This window comes from Vanessa tameamea, chromosome 14 (genome assembly GCF_037043105.1).
Source record: "Vanessa tameamea isolate UH-Manoa-2023 chromosome 14, ilVanTame1 primary haplotype, whole genome shotgun sequence".
NCBI lineage: Eukaryota > Metazoa > Arthropoda > Insecta > Lepidoptera > Nymphalidae > Vanessa > Vanessa tameamea.
In genome coordinates this window covers 87,350-108,557 of record NC_087322.1, presented here as the reverse complement: position 1 = coordinate 108,557, position 21,208 = coordinate 87,350, and the positions used below count along the sequence as shown (strand labels likewise).

The 21,208-nt window shown below is 36.9% G+C and overlaps 1 protein-coding gene across 1 annotated transcript in view; it reads left to right on the top strand.

Moving 5' to 3' along the window:
- LOC113398517 (A disintegrin and metalloproteinase with thrombospondin motifs 7) overlaps nucleotides 1-21,208 on the top strand; it is a 60,848-nt gene that overhangs the window by 19,024 nt on the left and 20,616 nt on the right. The window contains exons 2-4 of the mRNA XM_026637282.2: nucleotides 2,812-3,168; nucleotides 9,038-9,251; nucleotides 20,628-20,790. Of these exons, the coding sequence (XP_026493067.2) occupies nucleotides 2,991-3,168; nucleotides 9,038-9,251; nucleotides 20,628-20,790 (555 nt within the window). The 5' untranslated portion in view covers nucleotides 2,812-2,990. The remainder of the gene's footprint in view (nucleotides 1-2,811; nucleotides 3,169-9,037; nucleotides 9,252-20,627; nucleotides 20,791-21,208) is intronic.

Below are 21,208 nucleotides of genomic sequence, written 5' to 3'. Positions count from 1 at the left end.
AATTATTTGTCAATATCCATTGTATGTGCGTAATACTTTGTTGAATACATACTGAAATGTAGTTAGTTCAAGTTCAAACAAAATCGTCACGTCGGAGACTTTGTGAACGCTGTAAAAGTGTCGAAGCTATCAAAGAAAGGCCCGCAAGCGAGTTTCTACATTTCGTAGGTATATCGGAGAAAACACTTTTATATTTAGAAAAAAATATATTACGGAAACATTTATTCGATTTGTTCGACAGATTTAAACGTTATCAAAACGAATGCTACCATTATTTTACGCTTTCTGTGCACGTAAATGTTCGTTTAAACTTTGTTATTTGGGTCACTTTTAGAGATATTCGACGTTTATAAAGAACACATAAAAAATACATTAAGAGTGCGGTGAGGCGTACTAGCCAACTAAGTGTTGGCTGGCTGGAAATAGGCGAAGATACAGCGGGATACTTTCAAAATACGTTCAATCACAATAAATTCCTTAAATTTGGCTTTATATGATCAAAACCGATATTGGTTTTGACGCTGAATGAACAGCGACACGCTCGTTCCATAGTGATAGAGTTTGTAAACATACTCGTGAACATTTTGATTCCATTAAAATATTGTGATACAATTCTAACATCCTTAATATGCGGTGAGGTACGGTAGGAAGTTGAAGATATCTCTTTCTTATAGAAAATATACCTCATCGGAATCGGATTTACACAAGTGCGTTGAATAACAAACATAGGAGTATGTAAACTGAAGTCGATGTATTTATCGAACGTGTCCGCTGTTGGTAAGTAGCAACAGCGTGTAAACAGAGCAATACTTACACAGATGAAAATAAGGCAAGCGCGTAACTGTCCCGTGAACATTACTAATTATTGGAATAATTACAAGCGTGGCTTTCATATTTAAAGAGCGGAGTACATTTTGTACACGTTATGAGGTTATCAGTTCCGTTTGAATAAAACAAAAAAACGATGGCAATAGATATTTCTGCAATTGACCTGTATTTCCGACAATATAGCGTGGGCACAGACGTACCGCGCCACGTGCGCGCGACACCGCGCCACCACGCTGACGCGATCGACGTCATCCATTTACAAGCGCGGATCGGTAGTGTTGTGCAGGCTTTATTTCATTATAAGAAATCTACTAAGCCGCGTTACTGAAATCTGAATGATAACCATAGGAATGAAATTGGCTTATTGTCGATATCTCAACGGGCAAGGCTCTGTGCAAGCTCTTTCTACTTCTGTAAAAGAGAGGGAAGGCAATTATTACATTGCAACAGAGGCTGCTTACCATACAATATTTAAAATACTCGACTGCTGTCTATGATAAATAAAAAAATATTTCAGTCAATACACTTTGAACTCAGTGATTTTTTATTTCGTGAATAATATTACCGACTACGTCTAAATTGATTACAATATTATAAAATAATATTAATTACTGAGATCTCCGAAACGCGCTGCATGTTCCAGTTAAGTACACTAACCCACATAGATATCATGTAAGACCGAACTATTATAGCATATCTTTGTAAGATACACCTTCAGTGCAGCACGTCCCACCTAGAGACAAAGTAGAACAATACACCACGGCCACATGTAAAGTAAATTACTAAGCCTTGAAACTCCGAACTCCAATTTAATGATCTGTCGTGGCGTCGTGTGTATGCCTTCATTCCTAAAAAAAACAAACAAAAACGAGATGATATTACCAAGGAGCCACGTCGCCGGGCGCCGGCTTATCGCCGGCACGTGGGCTCTAACATCCCATCCCACCTTTAGCCCTTTCAGAACTTTTGTTCCTAGTATAGATTTACAACTCCGCAAATACGTCTGCTATATAGTATCTACCGTAACGATGGTGTAAATATGCTATTATTTAAACTTGTCTTTAATTATTGCCGATGGTGGTAATCACATGCCGAACCATTCTTTATTTAAGGTTTCATAAATTCCCATAACGCGACTTTTAAAACATCGTACGTATACGCATCGTAATAAGAAAATTCTTTGACCTTTAGCCATAAATTACGTGTTTTGTAAACGTTTGTTTATGGTAAAACATGCATGTCTGTCAATCAAACCCATTTTGGTGATCGACAATCGAAATCTTTACCTTCTTAAGATATAAAAGAGCTACCGAACTGTTCAGCGTCGCAGTCGTGCGACCGCGCGAGTTCTTTATGGAGTCTTTGTCTTTATCTGTTCGGTTGCGTAAAGCTTATAGCATTTCAAATTCGTTTATATTTATTATTTTCTTGTTCACTCGAAGTAAGTGAACTGGTCTCGTCCGCGTCGAGCGCAACAACGTAATTATAATATGTGTATACACACAAGTGGGTAAAGTGTGAGATAAAATTATCTACCTAATAACGAAAATTATGTAACACATGGTACCACTTTAGAGATAGCACCTTGACTCGACGGGCGGGCCGAGCGGCGCGCTGACATCGCGTCTCACGTATTACTGGGTCGCTCTGCGGCCGGAGCTCGACCATCTTCGTACTGGCTTATTGAAAATAACATACTTAAATAAACAAAATTTATTTTTATATCGTTAGTGGATTATTATACTGAACTTGTTATAAAGTGCTACAATTAAATAAATGTGTGGTGTAACGGCAATCGGTGTGGGTAAAACTGATATCAATTTTATTAATCGTTGTAGAGACTGGTATATTTTCATTGATTCCAAATCGTAACTTCGTATTCTGATAAAATCCCAGACTCGGAAAATTGTGTAATTTTAAACGAGCGGTATTTTTAAATTTTTTTAAGGCATAATTATTAATCTATATTTATTTTCCTTGCAGGCCCATTATAATGAGAGCACACCCACACCGGGGACTAGCAATATCGATATCGAACTATAAACACAAATTATCAAGCTTGTGTTTATAAGACGCGTGGCGACTGTTGCGAGGACGTGAAGCGGATAGCATGTCAACTCCGTAGCCAGCGTCGAAGAACAGAGGCAGCATTGGTACAAAACATGCGTGCTAGTGTCTGCCGACCTCATACAAAAATGGATGTGCGGTGTTCGATATTTAAATTTGTACTATTTCAAATGGTGGTGTTGCCGTGCAACGCGAAACATCTCCTCATGAATATGCCCCGAGTGGAGCTCGTGGGCGACGTGGAGCACAGCATCCGGGACACCCTACGATCCGGTAAGCGATTCCTTTCATTTTACCATTCTTGAAATATTTATTCTTATTACAAATATTTTGGTGTCATATTATTAATGGGTGTATTTTTTTATAATTGAATATTTTCCATCTCTAAAATAAATTTAAACCATTACAATTTCAATAATTACACAAATATTTGAAGGCTATTCGATACTCATCTTCAGGCTTCATCTATTGATGTGACATCCAAACAAGATAAAATAATAATACACGAATTCCAAATAACCGTAAGCAATTAAAATTGACGGATGGAGAGATAATGTGAATGTTAAATGTATAAAGTTGCAAAGCTAATCTCGGGAGTTGTTTGTGCCCGTCGCGACGCGACTCCGCGACTTTGAAATGCTGATAATTGGATTCGAGTCCCGAGGGACGGCCCGAGATTACCTCTGAGGGATTATCTCCTCCGTGTGTGTAGGTTTAGGATCAGCCGCAGCGCAGTGCGTGTCTGCTCGTATTCTTATTGTAAATATATGTTGTATTTAAACCACTTTAAATGCTAAATATAAAATTGGTAATTTAGACGGAAGGCCTCGCGCGTCACTTTTTCGTTTTTTAAATGTAGCATGGACACGTTTTAAGTGATCTTTCCGGGGTAAAAGTATCCTTGAAAGGTTTTACCGTCTCAGATTCTTACGCAGACGCGGACTCACACGTAGTGATAGTATGAAGGTCGTCGAGTGTGGGAGAGCGTGCAAGTCTTTAAGGATTTGTATCTCACGTTACAGTAGTGTCGCATTACTAAATCTGAATTGCCGGATTTATATCTATTTAAAAACCCGCATTTTATATTTAAATAGACCGAAGTAGCTATTACGTCGTCTTTCCGATTCATTGAACGACTGCAGTTAAACAACTTCAACGAAATGGATAGAAACAGCATCTACCTAAAAATAAGTTCGATCTTTACTCAATACAACGAGCACAAATTCTCACCGATGTTTCAGAAATGAAGTAACTACTTAAACGCAATGCAGCAGCATAGTTTATTCTTGATCTCAATAACATGTCGAAAATAGACCATGGATAGCACAGTCCAGGGCAAACAGAAAGCACGCACAAATGAGGCATGAGCGCAATGAAACCAGACCATAAAACGGCAATCGTTGGCATGCTTTACAAAACAAACCTATTATGCAAACCCTGTAGCCATCCAGGCGGGTCGTTGACCTGGTCAAACTCATTTCTGCGATTAAATGCCTAAATTATTATAATGGTTTATTATGTAATCGAAAACAAATCTAATTTTCGCTATCAGATGACAATTTTCAAGGTTATTTAAATACGAGTACAATTATTTATAATTTTTTTATTATAATAGCCAAAATTTGTCACTGAAAAGTGTAAAGTATAACGATCTGCTCTTATCAAACTGTATCAATATTTGCAGAGTAAATCTTATCTTCTATGGAGAAAACTAGCGAATCTTGGTCAGTGACGCGGACTGTGACGTCAGCTGTCACTCGTCTTGCATAGATAAAAGATAATATATCTTAGATCACGATTCATAATGTCAAGGTACGACTCGGATGCCGATTACCTATTTTATTAAAATAAACTTATTATCAACGATGAATAACATTTTATTGTAAAATAATTATTACCCGTTCTGTAAAAAAGCTGAAATGATTTCGAGTGTATAAAATAAATGATCTCTAACAAATCGATGATATTCGTAAACAAATTATATTCTTCAGATACAGAGAATAGATACGCTTCATCATTAGTTTCTCTGCGTGAAAGCTTTAAAATGATTAGTTCTTGTCGCAGCGCGCATAATACCTGTGTTTACTTACTCTGATTAACTACTATTAAGAATGATGTAACTTGCTTTATCATATTATACAAAATTAATCTTCGCGAGTTAGCAACGGGTTTCTTTTTTTGTAATTGAAAAAAAAATGTATTAGATGCGTACCTACTTGTATCGACTTTATACGTATAAACTATAAAGTCGATACACGTATACGTTTTCATCCAGTACTCGTGCGAAATATTGTTAAAAGGAATTTTATGGACAGATTACTACACAGTATTTTTCTAACAATAAGAAATAAGTCGTCAGATATAGTCCTATACAATTTGCCATATTAAGCGACGTTTATGATTACTACTCGCTTTTAAGCGACGCGCGAATTTAACGCAAAAAACATATTATTGTATGGATAGTAGTTAGATAAGTTCGCGTAACTTAACAAGCTCTCCAGCCTCATGATATTAAAATATCGATACACACGAATAGAAACCGCTGCATGAAGCCGTCACAGCGCCACGTCAACAGTTGTCACTCTGTCGAATTAAACGTCATTATTAATTTAATCGAGGTATTGGAAACTGCATATCCCGAATACACTTGCCTGCTATGTCATTATTTCCAAGTGTCAGAATTTTGGACGTCGCACATGAAGGTCGGTACTTTGAATGACACGCAATGAATAGCCTCTGTGTGAACCGTCGTAATTGTAAACAATGTAAATGACAGCGTGTTGTGCCAAATCTTTGTTCAGAGAAAAGTGAAGCAACGTTTGTTGTCTATGTTTTCTTTATAAATGTCCACCCACGCACGGCGAGGTCGGTGCTCTGGCGACGCGAGACGCGAGCATGTAGTCCGGTAGGGGGCGGCACCGGGCATAGACAATAATTGCTGCCAAGCCCCTAGTCGAGGAACACGCTTGTGAGCATTTGTCTAGCGACCGAAGCACCCACGCGGCCGCCACAAAAACTATATCGACTCATGTAATCGACACTCGTTTTAATAAGCTTCGATATTAAATATTCCTCGTCGAAACTTCACAATCTATTTCTGACGTTATTTTTATTTCGTCTTCAATCATTTTAGGTCTTATCATAATACATTACCTAAGCGTGTTTTACATTATAGGTTTGTACGCGCGCGAGGTGAATAATGTGTAGTGACCAACTGATAACCTTTTGTGTTTTTTGTTATTTTTATCCTGTATCATTAAACGATGAGTCGGTCCAAATTATTTACATAAAAAAGACTATTTAATCGTAATTGATACCGAGTTTTTGGCAACGTAAGACAATAATAAAAAAAGTTAAATCAACGCGTGGTATTGGTTCGAAATTCAAAATTAAAACTGTGTATTTAAAATAATAGAGATGCCCTCACTTATAAGGAATGGGAAAAATGTGAGGTTGCAAGTGAAACCTGTGTGGCCTTACTAGTAACGGAGTGTCGAATGACTAGCGTTACGCGGTGCTGACTGCTGACTGCAGCTGACCACGCGAACCTACTTCTTAGGAAATTGCTCATATGATCACCGGCAAACTTTTGGATCTTTGATAAATGCATCAAATATAAAATACAGCCAGCGCGTGTACAGTCTGGCGCCTGAGATTATATTTCTATTTTATTTATCATAGTGACATGAATATTGTACGCATCATTACTGAATGATGCAGGTTGGCTACTGATTATTTAATGTAATTACACCGCGGACAGGTAATAATAATACAAAACATTGAATAGCTAAATATTCTTGATACGGATCCTGAACAGCTCGTAGCTTCACGTACCGGCTTAACGTACAATCTACTTTAATGATCATATTTTGGTCAGAACGGTTGTTATGTTCACGTACGAAGACGATAAAGCAAATTACAATTTAAAATTGAAATCAAAAGTAATTTGGATTCGGAACTAAAACGAAAAGAGCAATCTATAATTACGTTTAAAATAACTGTGTACCCATTTCAAGAAACCTCAGTATTAGGTTATGTTTAATATTGTTTTAATTACAATATTCAATCGAAATAGGTATAATATAGTATAATATATAGTATAATATGTATATAGGTATAATATAATATATTCGAATAGGATCCTACTGCTCGAGCATCGTCGTTTCACAAGATTCAGAATGTAGATAACGAAAAGAGTCGGCCAGAAACTCAATAGTTTTTATTTTTCGTTAATTAAAATACATGTTTTAACTAAAGTAGTAGTAGGTATATACCTACTATATAACTCCACGCTTTTTATTCTCGATATTATTTTGTATAGAATGATATACTTTTAATGTTAATTTGATAACAAAAGCTTTACACGAATTGGTGTCCCACCTCAGGAAGAAAAAAATGTAGCAGCCCGTGACTATCCCACGGCTGGACAGAGAAGTATTCTCCTCTTAAAGACAAATTATATTATTCCATGACACTGCATATAGCAGGTTGGTTTAGGTACACGTCGAAGAATTCCATCAGAAACAACATGTTATTTCCTCTTGATATTTCACCGCCACGTAAGGTGAAATTATAAGCACATGAAGGCAATGGATTTGAACTCGTGGTCTTCAGTTGAAACGAGTCGTCTCTAGAGACAACTACATTGGGTTTTATATCGTGAAAAGCAATAAGTGATGTTTATTTCTCAGGGCGCGACAATGACCTAGAGTATGCTCTTCATTTTCTAAGTTGACATTCATTGTTTCATTGACCCCTATTTATCATAATGAGTAAAAATAACACTAGAACACGTTGGCAGTAATGTTGCGAAACTTCGAAAAGGAAAAATGTTAAACCTTAAATCATTCGATAGGTTTTATGTCATGGACGTTCACAAAGAGAAGGACAATATTTGACCTTACGCGTATTACTCGTAGATAACCACGTATGTTAATATTACCGATTGCTTTTTAATAAAACAACAAACGATACTTGAATTGTAAGTACGTACATAATATCATATCATTAACTCGAACAGAATATTTACAAATAATGGAATCCGCTCCGTTGTAACAAAAGTCAAGTCAGCTAATTTATATAAAATAGTTTAGCCAAAATAATTAAATCCTACGTTAATATTGTTTACTAAACTGTCGTATTACTATTAGTGTAATTTTTACCATAAACGCGGAAAATAAGAATATTTCGGGGCTAATAGAGTCCCAGTGGATCGTGATTTAATTCCTGGCGACGTGCATGATACGGAGCACATTTAGCGAGGCGATATAAATGTGACAGACGAATTAAGCGTCGTGTGTACTTCAATGTGTGTAATCAAGAGTTACGGCTGAAGCGGCGTCGCACGGAGCGGCCGAGCCGCGTCGTATTACCGCGCGGTGCGACAGCGCATTATCTTGCATCATCAGTAACAAACACGCGCCAAATGTAAACGCAAGAGGTTATTCGTGCAGGTCAATGCTGTTATATTTTGATAGTTTCCGTTTTTCTAGGAAAGCGAAGTCATCTAAAAATATGCAAGTGACAGAAATAGCGACATAACAAAAATTTTGAAAAAACACTTGTAATGTTGTTAATAGGATAGCATCGCTCGACGGCGGGGTTTCATTATGAATTGTTTTACGGTGGTCGCCTTCTGCTGCTGAGTGTAAATTTGGCAGTGTAATTAGATGTATGTTTGCAAGAAAAACATTATTCTTAATGTTTTTCAAATAATTATATCCGTGCTTAATGTAAACGCATACTTTGAAACGAATTATCATACTTCACGCAAAAACGACTTCTTAATTACAATGTATATACAAAAAACTTATTGTCGTAGGAAGGAAACAGGCTTTTATAAGTATGTATATGTTGTATGTTTTTATTTTAGATATAACTTGCTGATATGATAATATAGCCGAGAGAAGACCTAGTGTCAGTGTCTGTTATACGAGTCTATAAGTTGCAGTAACATCGGAAAAAGGAAACGATAACTTTAGGTATTTATTGTTACGCGTCGCGTAAAAGAAGTATTACCAAGGTCGAATGGGTAGATAGTTGACTCGATACTGATGCTATTGAAAGGTTTCTAGATGTATAAAGTCGGAGCTACTATTTTCAAATTGAAATATACATCTCAATAAGTTGTTTCCTTCGGCAGGCATCTACTCGCACCAACACTTGGACACTTCGCAAGTGCAATTTGTAACGCCGGTGAAGGTGACGCGGGACGGCGAGCTGGTCTCGCACGAGCTGGAGCATTCGCACGGCCACGCGCGCGCACGGCGCGACTCGCACGTCTCGGAGCGTGACACGCCTCACGCGGTGCACTACAACCTCACAGTCGACGGACGAGACCTCAGGCTAGACTTGAAGTAAGTTACACTAGAGTTCTTCTTCTATTAGCATTCTTTTTTTTCTAACGTAATGAGAATGAGTAGCTACACTTTTTTCCTCAAGCTGCTTGTCGGTTACCATATTCGAGCAAATTCTATAACTCATACCATATTCATAGCTTGATCTAATACTTGTCCATAAAAATGTGCCCAGTGATAAAAGAATATTCTAGGACACTTCGTAACACGTTGACGTAGATCAACACAACTCGAGTCGGCTATCGCGCCACTCGACACAATCCGTTGCACAGATAAGCGTCAATTTCGCATATTATGCATTAAAATTGAAGAGAGCAGTGACCGTAGCGATATCAAAGTGACGCATGTACACGCACACTACATACGAGAATATCAAAAGCGAAATGTATATCGAGGTATTACCAAACAGTATATTGTTGATGATAACCGATCGTCGACGAAGCCGTGTAATATTACATGTGACAATATGACAGATTGTATTCAGCCGAATTATGTACGAGCGCGCGGGTTTGGAGCCGGTAACGACCATATTGTGACGCCCGCGTTTTATTCAAAAATATTCAACTGAAAAAATTAATGCCCTGTTTCAAAAGTTTTAATACGAAGATAATTTCACAAACAATCCAGGTTAATCTTTATGGTCTGAGCAAAGCGCCACATTGTCAAATTAGACTGAGACCTCCGCTGAAATTTGCTTAGCTAACAACGAAACAGTCAAATTATCAATAATATTACGGACGATGTGTTTGCAAAATCAAGGACCGGAGGAACGATAGTCAAATTTTGATTCAAACTAATATTTAAGGACAAGTCAAAATCAAAATATACTTTATTCATGTAGGCAAGCAAGCACTTTTGAATCGTCATTTAACAAACTATTTAAAGTAAAGCACCCACCGGTTCGGAATGTAGATTCTACCGAGAAGAACCGGCATGAAACTCAGTAGTTACTCTTTTTCAACATCTTTCATCAAGAAAGACATTCTTTTTGTTTTCTATTTTCCACAAATAGATTGTCTTCTTGCCTTGTGTTTATTTGCGATAAATTTGTTTGACTCACACTTAAATGAAAAACCAGTATTAAACAAATTTGAAAACTGTAATTGTGTTGTCTGCAACCGTCGCGCAGAAAGCACTGAGTGGATGGCTAGAACTCAGATATGTCATTCCAATATATCTTCTCTGGAAATCTGAAATTAACGACTCAATTATCAACATCGTCGTGACTGTACGAAACGAAATAACTTCAAATTATTTTTGTTAGTATAATATCTTACCCTTAGTTACAAATCAAATGAAATCAAATTCCTTTATTTAATATAGAAGCATCACACTTATTTAGTGATTATCAAATTAAACACAACCTCCGGTTCGGCAAGGAAAGTTTAGAAAGTAATAGTTAAGGACAACTAGACAAGATAAGTCAGTCACAGTACGCATCTGTCGAAATCAAAGCATTCAACATATTTACCCGATTTACTATACGAATATACGTTCGTGTGTCGGAGGAGGAACCGGGGCGTTCCACGCAGTCACAGTTCCCGGAGTGCGGACTGATCCACGGTCCACTCTCCCGGAGACAGAGCCGAGCCGAGCTCTCTAAGTTTGGACGCGATCTGTTTCGCATCTGTTACAATTCGACCTTCTCGTGTATTTGAACTTGTGCCCGCTATCACTGCGAGATAGATATTCCTCGTATTTATTTCAAACGCCAATGACTATAACCTTATCGTAGAACACGTTCATTTCGTATTAGATCTCAAATTACACAAATAAATTTATCTTTGACTACAAAGCGTTTCTCTTTACGAACATAACATAATTTAAATGAAAAAATCAAGTTAATCATCGTGATATTTCTCCATTATGTAACGCCCACTGATGTATGAAATAAATTCATCATACGAACAAACTTATATTGATACCATAAATCAAGATTAATGATATCGCAAAACGCGAGGTACTTCCATCGTGTCAGCTTCGTCTAAAAGATTCGCCGGCCGAAATTGAAAGTAAAGTTATTTTAATTTAAAAATACATACATGTGGACTTTCAATTTGACATTAGATGTGAGGACATTAGTCTGTCTTACTTTATGTACCCGTATAGAGTCGAAGCCAGTCAATACAAGGAAGCAAAAATATTATTTACTCACAAATATATATCTATAAACATAGAACAACTTTAAAAAAAAAACTGCTCAAGTTCTAACCTAATGTTTAACCGACGTAACCTCGCCCTCTTTGTAGTCAATTTTTATTTGTCTCGTAAATATGAACTCATACTCCCTTTATTTAAGCTAGTCTATCTGTATTATATATTATTATTATAGATTTCTCGTCCTTGCGACGCCGGATGCAAACTAACAAATAGTTTCCAATTTGTTTCAATAAGTGAACAGCAAATAACTTCCTGAAGTTTACCGCAAACCAGAACCGAACGCTAATGAGACGAACAAAATACTTAAATTAACACTTGAACGTTAGTTATAATTAATTATAAAGCGATAACACTCGATCTATCTTGTAAATAAATTGGTGGACGTTTTGTCAGTGTTACTTTATTGTGTTTTAACTTTTAAATAATTTAAAAAAAAATCGCTTTATAAATAAAAAATAAATTGATTTAATAAGTAAAATACAATTTATTGTGTATACATTGGTATATTTGTCTATATAAAATAACAATATTAAAATATAATTTGTTTATTTCAGACCTTGAACTCATATGGTGTTAGCATATGAAAAAACTATGTCAGTAAAAGGTTAAAACTAAAAACAAAAACAGGAACAAAAACATTATTAATTTTAGGAACAGTGTCATAAACCTGAAATTGTAAAAATATATAAATACGATCTTGAGTCGACATCATTTCGAAGTTAAATGTGTAGAAGTTAATTAAGCAATTAAAGCGAAAAATATAATTCATTTATCAAATGAGATTCTGCAGCTCCGACCTCGAGACGACCATTCCACTGAACGCTGAACGGGCGACTTCCAAGGAATAAACATAAATCTTAATAAATCCGTCTGTCCGTCTGTCGTCTGCTTGAGGGACACGCGGCACACGTATCATTATGTTGTCCGTTCATATCAGCACTTAGACTAAGTCAAAGTCTCTGGATTGTTAAAAATCTCATACTCATCACTCGCTAGTACGACGAAGCTTTTGTTGTTATTGTCGTTAGCAGTAGTTGTCGTCGCTTTATTTTTATTTTATTGTCTTACGACCTTATATGATTTGTAGTCAAAAATAAAAAATATGCACACACACGCACGCGCGAATGAAACATGTTTAATTTACATCGTCCGTATTAAATACTTTAATATGTTTAGGCGTTTCAAATGGATAGGTATTTAGTATTATGAAATGTCATGTTGTAATTTATCAATTGCACACAAGAGCAAAATATGATTAATATTGGTATAAGATTTCCACATTTAAATTATTCGAGTTCGACGAGTGTAGTGAAGTGAAACGATGAAATTATTCCGCTAAACTATTACTTTCCAAGTAAGATACTCAGCGCGAGATATTTACGGCATTTTACGGATGAAATCTAAATCTTTTAAAATAATTTGTTTATACAACAAAATGGAAGCGGGATGCAAAGCGCACCACATCCTTCGTTATTTGTTTTGGATACAAGAATATATTAATTTCGTACAAGCGGTTGGCCCCGCGCCTAACACCGCACGCACTACTTGCGGGAGCAGTGCTAATAAATTTTACCAGCTATTTCTGTGCACTTTTTTCTAAACTTCAGCTTTTATCGGTAGCGAGATTCAAGGTACATGAACGTGTACAAAAATATGTTATTATTACATTTCTAGGCATTTCTATCATTATCTATGAGTTCCATTTGTGAGCAAGCTAGATCGCATTTCATCGCGTCTCGGTTTACATTTGGGAGTTTCTCATAATTTTGTATATTATTAATTATCGTGAACGGGTCAGCTCGACATGCTTACAAACTTAACATCAGACGGAACGGTGACGACCTCCTGGACCTCAATTCTACTAACAGATTGATAGGTTATCGCAATCGAATCGAAACCCAACTATTGTTGTTGTTGACTTGACCCAACTGGTTGATCAGTTCACCGGTATCCCAGATATAGACGGGCAAGCGCCTTCTCTACTGGACCTTCTGCTGACTTTTCACCCGGTAGATTATCGGAATGTGGTGCAGACTCCTCTTGGTTCCTCGGATCACAGCCTGATATCTACCAAATTGTCACAGGCCAAGCTGCTGCCGACAGAAGTAGATAGACGTCGAGTTTGGCACTATAAGTCAGCACAAAGTCGGTCAAAGTGGGATCGGAATATAATCGGGATCGTACGATACGATCGATATAAGTAAGTAGGTTAAGTCCTCAGTTACATTAAGCTAAGGTTAATTTTCTAAGGAATTAGCAAAGTTGGATCGGATCGGATCGGATCAAATATATAATATATACGCATAATTCGAACTCGTGATCTGCCGTGCTGTTTAGCCGGAAGACCACTGAGCAAATTCGAATAAGAAGCAGATGGTACATATGTAAGTTTATTCCAATAACATTTGAATATTGGTCGTTATAATTAGTTATTTCTGGCAGAATCGTCCGGCGCAGCGCTTTGTAAGAGCGAGTGTATGATTGATTAACCTATCGGAGATTCAAGGACTATGGGAACGAGTAAAGTGAGAGGCTAAGCAAGTATTTAAGTTACGATTACCTAGCAATATGTATTTGTATATTTCAAATAAGTTATGAATTATCAGATACACTAGTACATACATAATATAAACAAAGCGTACAATTCACGTACTAGTCGCAACAGACATCATGGGTAACAAACAACTGTTTACCTTAGACAAATAAAAACACGACCGCCGCTCCCCAGACTTCCAAATCTGTTCTGGCATTAATATTATAAATTATGGTGGAATGATAAACCTAGATAAGTCAACCCTGAAATCATTACATTATTTTTATGGGCAGCCGTGAAACTCAGCGGTGCTAGCACAAGTCCGAACCCGCAATCCTCGGTTGAGGCCCACCGAGCCACCTCGGCGCTTATCGTTTCTATCTAGAGGTAAATATTTTAACTTTTTCAGGCAACATGTCAAAATTGTAGTTACACAATTTCACTGATAGCTTAAGCTGTAGCTTGTTATCTTGAGTTCGATTTAATGAATTCCCGATCTGGTTCCGAACAGCATTCTTGTTGCGAATAATGCAATAAATGAAAAGATACAATCGATACGACTCGGTCTTAGATGAAAATAGTCGGTGCCTTTAAAATAAGCTTAGCTACTTTAAATAGTTCCTAGGAACTATACTAATTTGCTACAAATTTAAAGAGAATATTAAACTTGCACGGAGCCGACCGGCGATCTCCGGGGCGCTCGTCGCCGGTGCCGCATGTATCGGAGTACAATTTGATTAATTAACAGATATATCATTCCGCTCGGCTGCGGACGTTAATCACTGTAAAAAAGAATTGCCGAATAACATAAAGGATAAGACATAAATGAAAACATTCACAATATTGCTAAGTACTGTTTTAAATCATTAAGAACTTTCAAATTAAAGACGAAATTAAACGAAACATTCGATCAGAAATATGTAACTCAGTAACAAGAAAAATAAACTGCAAACGATTCGAGCTTAACCTCGATTCCACGTTTAAATATTTCATTGAATAAAATATAAACACTTCACTCCTCTGATTTCATGCCCTTATATGAGCTCTCTATAGATTTTCTATCCGCTCGGTGTCCCTTCTTAGGTCACGAGAGATTCCCGACGTGAGGTAAAATCTACTTATTTATTCGCCGCACACTTTATTGAAATATTTTCAATCCTGTCAATCCCTTGACCCTTCCTTATTTGGTACACGGCCTCATTGAAAACATATTTTCTTTAGAGTATCCTAACGTTTTCTATTCGAGCAGCAGATCTCTGTAATGGTTTCGCGAAAGGTGACGATATAATCCCGGATGCAAAATTGGATCGCTGAATACAATAACGAATAAATACATATTAAATTGACACAAAGTAACTCGTGGTAATGGCTCATTGATCTTTTTGTAGTATTTATGCGACACACTTTGATGACATGACATTATACAAATTATGAATTACTTTGATGAGTAACAAAACTGCACTTTACTTGTTTTGATGGTTTTACTGTTGATATGTATATTCAGCAGCAAATGCCCCACGACTGGGCTAAAGCTTCCTCTCCTTTTTAGAAGTTTTGGAGCAGCGTGCAGCCGATTGAAAAGCGCGTTGATTAAAATACGATGCCGATTTTCATCTGACTGTTACCGGCAAAGCTGCAGCCTAGTTGAAGGCACGTATAAAAAAATGATACTCAGGCAATAAAATAATGAAACTGTAATTAGTGTCTACTGCTTATGTCCCATATAACCCGTAATTGTGTTGAACCTCTTAGCGTAAAGATAAATTAGCGCGTCGGAAGACCCAGTTTAGATAACGCTGGCACAGTTTATATTAAGGCTAAATCATTGAGTAACTGCAATGCAATGGGGATCAAAGCGAAGGCACCGCGGAAGCGTCGCGTTTTCATGCAATCATTTCTCGGAACGACGGCTATCACTCGCACTCGTGTGACCGACACGCCGACACGCCGACACGCCGACACGCAAGTCGCGACGCTACCGAGAACTTACCCGTGCACTTTTTTACGCATTTCATACAAAAATGCGGCGATTACGCACTTTCTATATCATAACCGCGACTTCCCGCGACGACCAACTCCTATATGGCGAGGTGACCTACAAAATATAGCAAAACCTAACTATTAACCAAACGCGAATCAGCCTTCACACCGACACGGACTGACTTCGGCAGCCAACAGGCGGAATATTGATTGATGGCTAACTTATTCACACAAGAAGCGTTTTTATACTCGAAAGCTGCAGCTCGTACCTGCGACCTCATTAGTATCTACTCGTATTCAGGAAACCCAGATACAATGCTCATGCATTTTAATGGCGGAGCTGTAAAAACTGATAATTTGAAAACCGCCGTATGATCATGGTCGGAGATCGATTCATACATATTTATACGGCAATTATTGCAATACAATGCTTGAGTGCAATTGGCCATGATGATCGTTCGTGCTTTTGAAGCCTCCATTTTGTTAATCGACATTTTTTAAGAAACATTTCGTCGTCGAAAATAAACAAAATATTTATAATTGTAAAAAGAGAGAAATTTACTTAATTTACTTAACTTTTATATAATATATATACAACAACTTGTGATATTATAAGGTCAATGTTAAAATTGTTTATGCATTCATCGGCGCGACGCGTCAACGAATGCTTTGTATAAAACACAACACCCATACATGCGTGTAGTGTAACTGTATAAATACATGTTATTAACTTTGTTTTACCAACTGCGTCCAAAAAAAGGCTATAACGGCAATAATATATGATGGCCACATTTATGGTATAAAGGATACTTGGACGAACGAAGGCGTTAAGCTATTAATATTAAATTGATTTTTTGTCAGGTCGCATTTAAAAAGGAATGCGGCTCGAGAACTCCGTAAAGCATTAATCGTTGTAAAGCTAATGGTAGTTAAATTGGCGCCATCGATAATAAATTTTCGCATTGGTAACACTGGTCGGGCACAGCGCGCCTGCGCCAGACAGGTTATTTGTGCCAGGTTGCAGCTAGGCTCGAAATAAGTCATATAACTTTTCATTATTTAATTCCTTTGTCAGTATTACCATATTACTTTACTCATAAAAAATAAAGGAGAAATAAATCTACAACATTCCAACATAATCTGTGGCGATATGCTTGATTTTGCCTCGTAGGTCCTAACTATCAAATACAACACATCCAAATTACGCATTTTTTAAAGAGATCGTATAACTTTTGGTGTCTCAGTCACAAGTACCACCAATGTAAAACTATGCGATTCAATTTATTAAATTATTCATATAACACGAATTATAATTATAATTCATAAAGAAATTAGAATCTCACGAACAAAACAGTTTTTAACAATTCATATCCCTTGTTAAATACCAAATCTACTATGCGGTTTAATGTAATAAATGTCAGAAATTACTTTTTTAATTTAATGTACCTAGTAGGCGGACTGGCAATTGGACTACCTTTATTTGAATAGTAAGTGGTCACCACTGACCTGCAGATAGGCAATGCAAGAAATAAATACCATCCCTTATATCGCCAATGCGCTATAGGGGAAGGCTATTGTTATTTTTTATGACTTGATTTAGCATTTGAGAATTACAAATAATGTTACAGTTTAATATTGAAATTATTCTGCTAAAGGGAAGCCTCAGACGCAACTGTAAGGTGTGAAAACAATTTACATTTCTAATTTATTTGTCATTTTAGCTTTACCTGTGTTGTAAAATGCGTTTGTCAGAATCGCTTTACTTTCAATATAACTATATGACAAGGTCCAAGTGCGAAGGCCTCGTAAAAAACCAATAAAATAAAGGCTTCACTCCACAGGCCGCCGAGACCACAGCGCCTGCAGGAGTTATTTGCATCTGCTTTAGTACGAACGTAATTACGTATCGAAGCAAGACTATTTAATTTAGTCTGCATATTCGTACACCAATATTGGAGAAAATAATAACAATAATATAAGTTTTAGTTTTAGAAACAGATGCGCACTGAAAACACCTATTGCTGAATTTTAGCCGCGTGATATCAGTTTATATATTCGTAGTTGTTCATAGAAAATACATAAATACTCGTACATCAGCAACACTATGATTGTATGCGACTTTTAATACGCTTACTATCTTGAAAGATAATATTTTCGTCCATAAAAATAATGTTCTTTTAACTTTTTACTACCCCACAACAAAGCGTCGAGTTCTCGGAACATGATCTTGAAGCGCTGTAAATTTGGACGCTTGCCATAAATATTTATTATATCATTGAATTGTCTTAGTCAAATAGTACTAGTTTACACAACACACGAAAGGATCAGAAACGAGTAGTTGTCGTCGACGTGTCGCTAACCGACGACGGGTGTTAGCAGTCGCGTGCTGTTAGCGGCGCGCCGGCGGTGTCTCTGCGTGGACATGTGTTCGCTGCAGACGTCACAGACGCGTATTTGGGCCGACCATATTTGCTTCTACTAATTGCTGTAATGAATCTTATCTGCCCGTTCGTCGCCACTCAAACTGTTTGCTCGCCGATCGACAGCTCACGTTCCCCAAGGCTGAGTGTTCGGAGGCAATTACGAGACATTAAGTATGCGATGTGCATTCTAATGTATTAGCTGTTCACTTTATTCACTTTAAGCCAAGTGCTATTTACCTGCAAAAAGGTTTCCGCTGGCTCTTTATCATCTATCGGGGACAGACGACGAGTCGCTCGAGTCGCACGCCGCAACGCCGCTGGAAATGAAGTCGTAATGTTATCTTCACCTTTTCTGTCTCCGTTAATAAATCGTCGCATACCAAGTATTCTGTCCGATATCTAAAGCTGTTCGTGGCAATACTTACTCGATAAATCTTGACCGCATGTTAACTCGAAATCTACTTTTTATGGTCGTCGCCATCGTGGACAGATGCCTTAGCCGATATGCGTTTAAAAGTGCAATTTATTGCTCTCGGCTAACATTGAGCGGGAAACATCGATGCTTTTAGTCATTGCAAATATTTTATATTAATCACTTAAAAAATTATGATTTTCCAAATATGTTTATAATTATAAACATATTAAGTGAAATAGTAATTGCAAATTATATCGAGAATTAAATCAATCGTTAACACCGCGAGCAAATTGAACTCGGCAGAATATTTAAAACTTTCATAAATTCAAGACGATCAAGAAATACGTTGTAGTTGTAATTCTTGTGAAAATGTTATAGTTCGCTATAATCTGTCTATATAAATAAAGGTGAATGTTTGTATGTTTGCGCTCTATGCGTTCCCGAGCCAGACATCCGATTGTGATTAAACTTTTTGGGTCGTTCCGCGTACGCCCGAGACGTTTCCTAGCCCAAACAAACAAGATTTGTTCATTGTACATTTGTCCTTCAATATAAATTTCGCCCATATTCTGTAAAAATACCAATCAAGTCGAAGAAAATATTATTAAGATAAGTTCTGTATCAATGATAGATACCACAATACCGGACGAAGGTAGGCTGAGAACAAACAAAATAGACAGAACAACGACGGAAGAGTCCCAAAAAGGAATCCAAATCGGCATTTTTTGATTTGTTCCGCTTGTCTTACGACTAAGTAATTAAACAATTGGAAATCTGAGATATGGGAATGAATATAACCGTTCCGATAGCAATTAATCAAACGAGCTTTTATTTAAGTAATAAAATGTTATATTGCGGCGATTAAGCAAATATTAAATGCAAGCCTAACATTGTAAACCGAACGGAGACTTCAATGTACAGAATACCCCACTGCAATAATGAACTTTCTAATTTAAAATCAATTAACAAATAATTGCGAATTTTAAATATCATTTCATATATTTTATTATCAGAGTTTAATGCGGATAGTATCGAAACGATTTAATTCCTATCGGCGTTTACATTATTATACGTTCACTGCGGATAAAGTCAATTTATCAATTTAATTGTTATAAACAACAAAGTGACAAAATTCTTGTGCTTTTGTTAATAATTCAATTTCTATTTTATATGTAAAAAAAATCTAAAATAATCAGATTTTATAATATAATCACTTAGTCCTTACAAAATATTCCAACATGTTCGACCGAATATTCCGATATAGTTTTTATAGACGAATAAAATAATTTTACGTCTTAGATCCAGACAGTGGATTTTATGACACCATTTTTTAACGTTAAATGCATCATATGGTGTAATAACTGCAGAATGCAGCGACTCGCAGCCATCTCCCTGTTTATATATGTTATATGCCTTGGCTGGGGTTCGGTGTGCGTGTAGCCATACGCTGGAACCTGTACCGCGGGGCTCACAGCTTATAATAAATACCACTTTATTGTGTTGTCACTATAGCATTCTCTCGCTGTATTTACGGTACATGTTTCCATTGTGTAGCGCGCCTCGGAATTTTACACTTGCAAGTTACACAGCGAGCCCTCAACTTGAAACTTCCGCGTTTCTTATCTGAAACATCTTTTATACTTCATACACATTTTCAAATTACTTTTTTATTACTTTCAATTTACAAGGATGGGACGAGGCATCGCCACCGAACTAATTTATCATTTATTAAACGAAGTCTACAGGCATCGATCAAGTTGGAAGTATAATTCTATGAATTTTCATACAATATGATTTGTTTTGAAATTTAAGGTTCGGTGTTTGCGTTTTAGTGATGTGTTATTAATGAAGTATTTTTTGTGCAGGCCTTCAGTGACATTCATAACACCGGCATTGGTGGTAGAAAGACACAGCGCGCGAGGGCGCACGCGAGACCGGCCGCTGGAGTCGGCCACCTCCTGCCACTACACCGGCTCTGTGAGGGGTCAACCTAAGTCCAACATTGCCATATCTGCCTGCGATGGAATAGTAAGTCAATTCCTATGGAACAACTATACCATATCTTCAAAATACTTTAATTAACTCAACCTGCTTGATCAAAGCGATATAAAGCGGCTGGTTCTTATCCGCGCAGCAAAGAGTTTTTGTAAGGTTCATTTTTATTTATAATGTACTCCCGGTATAGGAAATATCTTGCGGGGCCAGCAAGAAAGTTTTGCGTTATTTGTCCCCACCAATCCAGTGGCGCGGTGAATAATATAAACTCAAAAAAAGGAGATTTTATTAAGAAATTAGTACGGTGATATTTTTCTGTGAAAACGAGTGTGACCGGGTTAATTACAAAATATCTATTAATTGAAGTTAGGAAATCATATAAATCATTTGCGTCAAAGTCAATGTCGGTTAACGTATAACATACATATTGCGGTCTTATATTATGTACTAT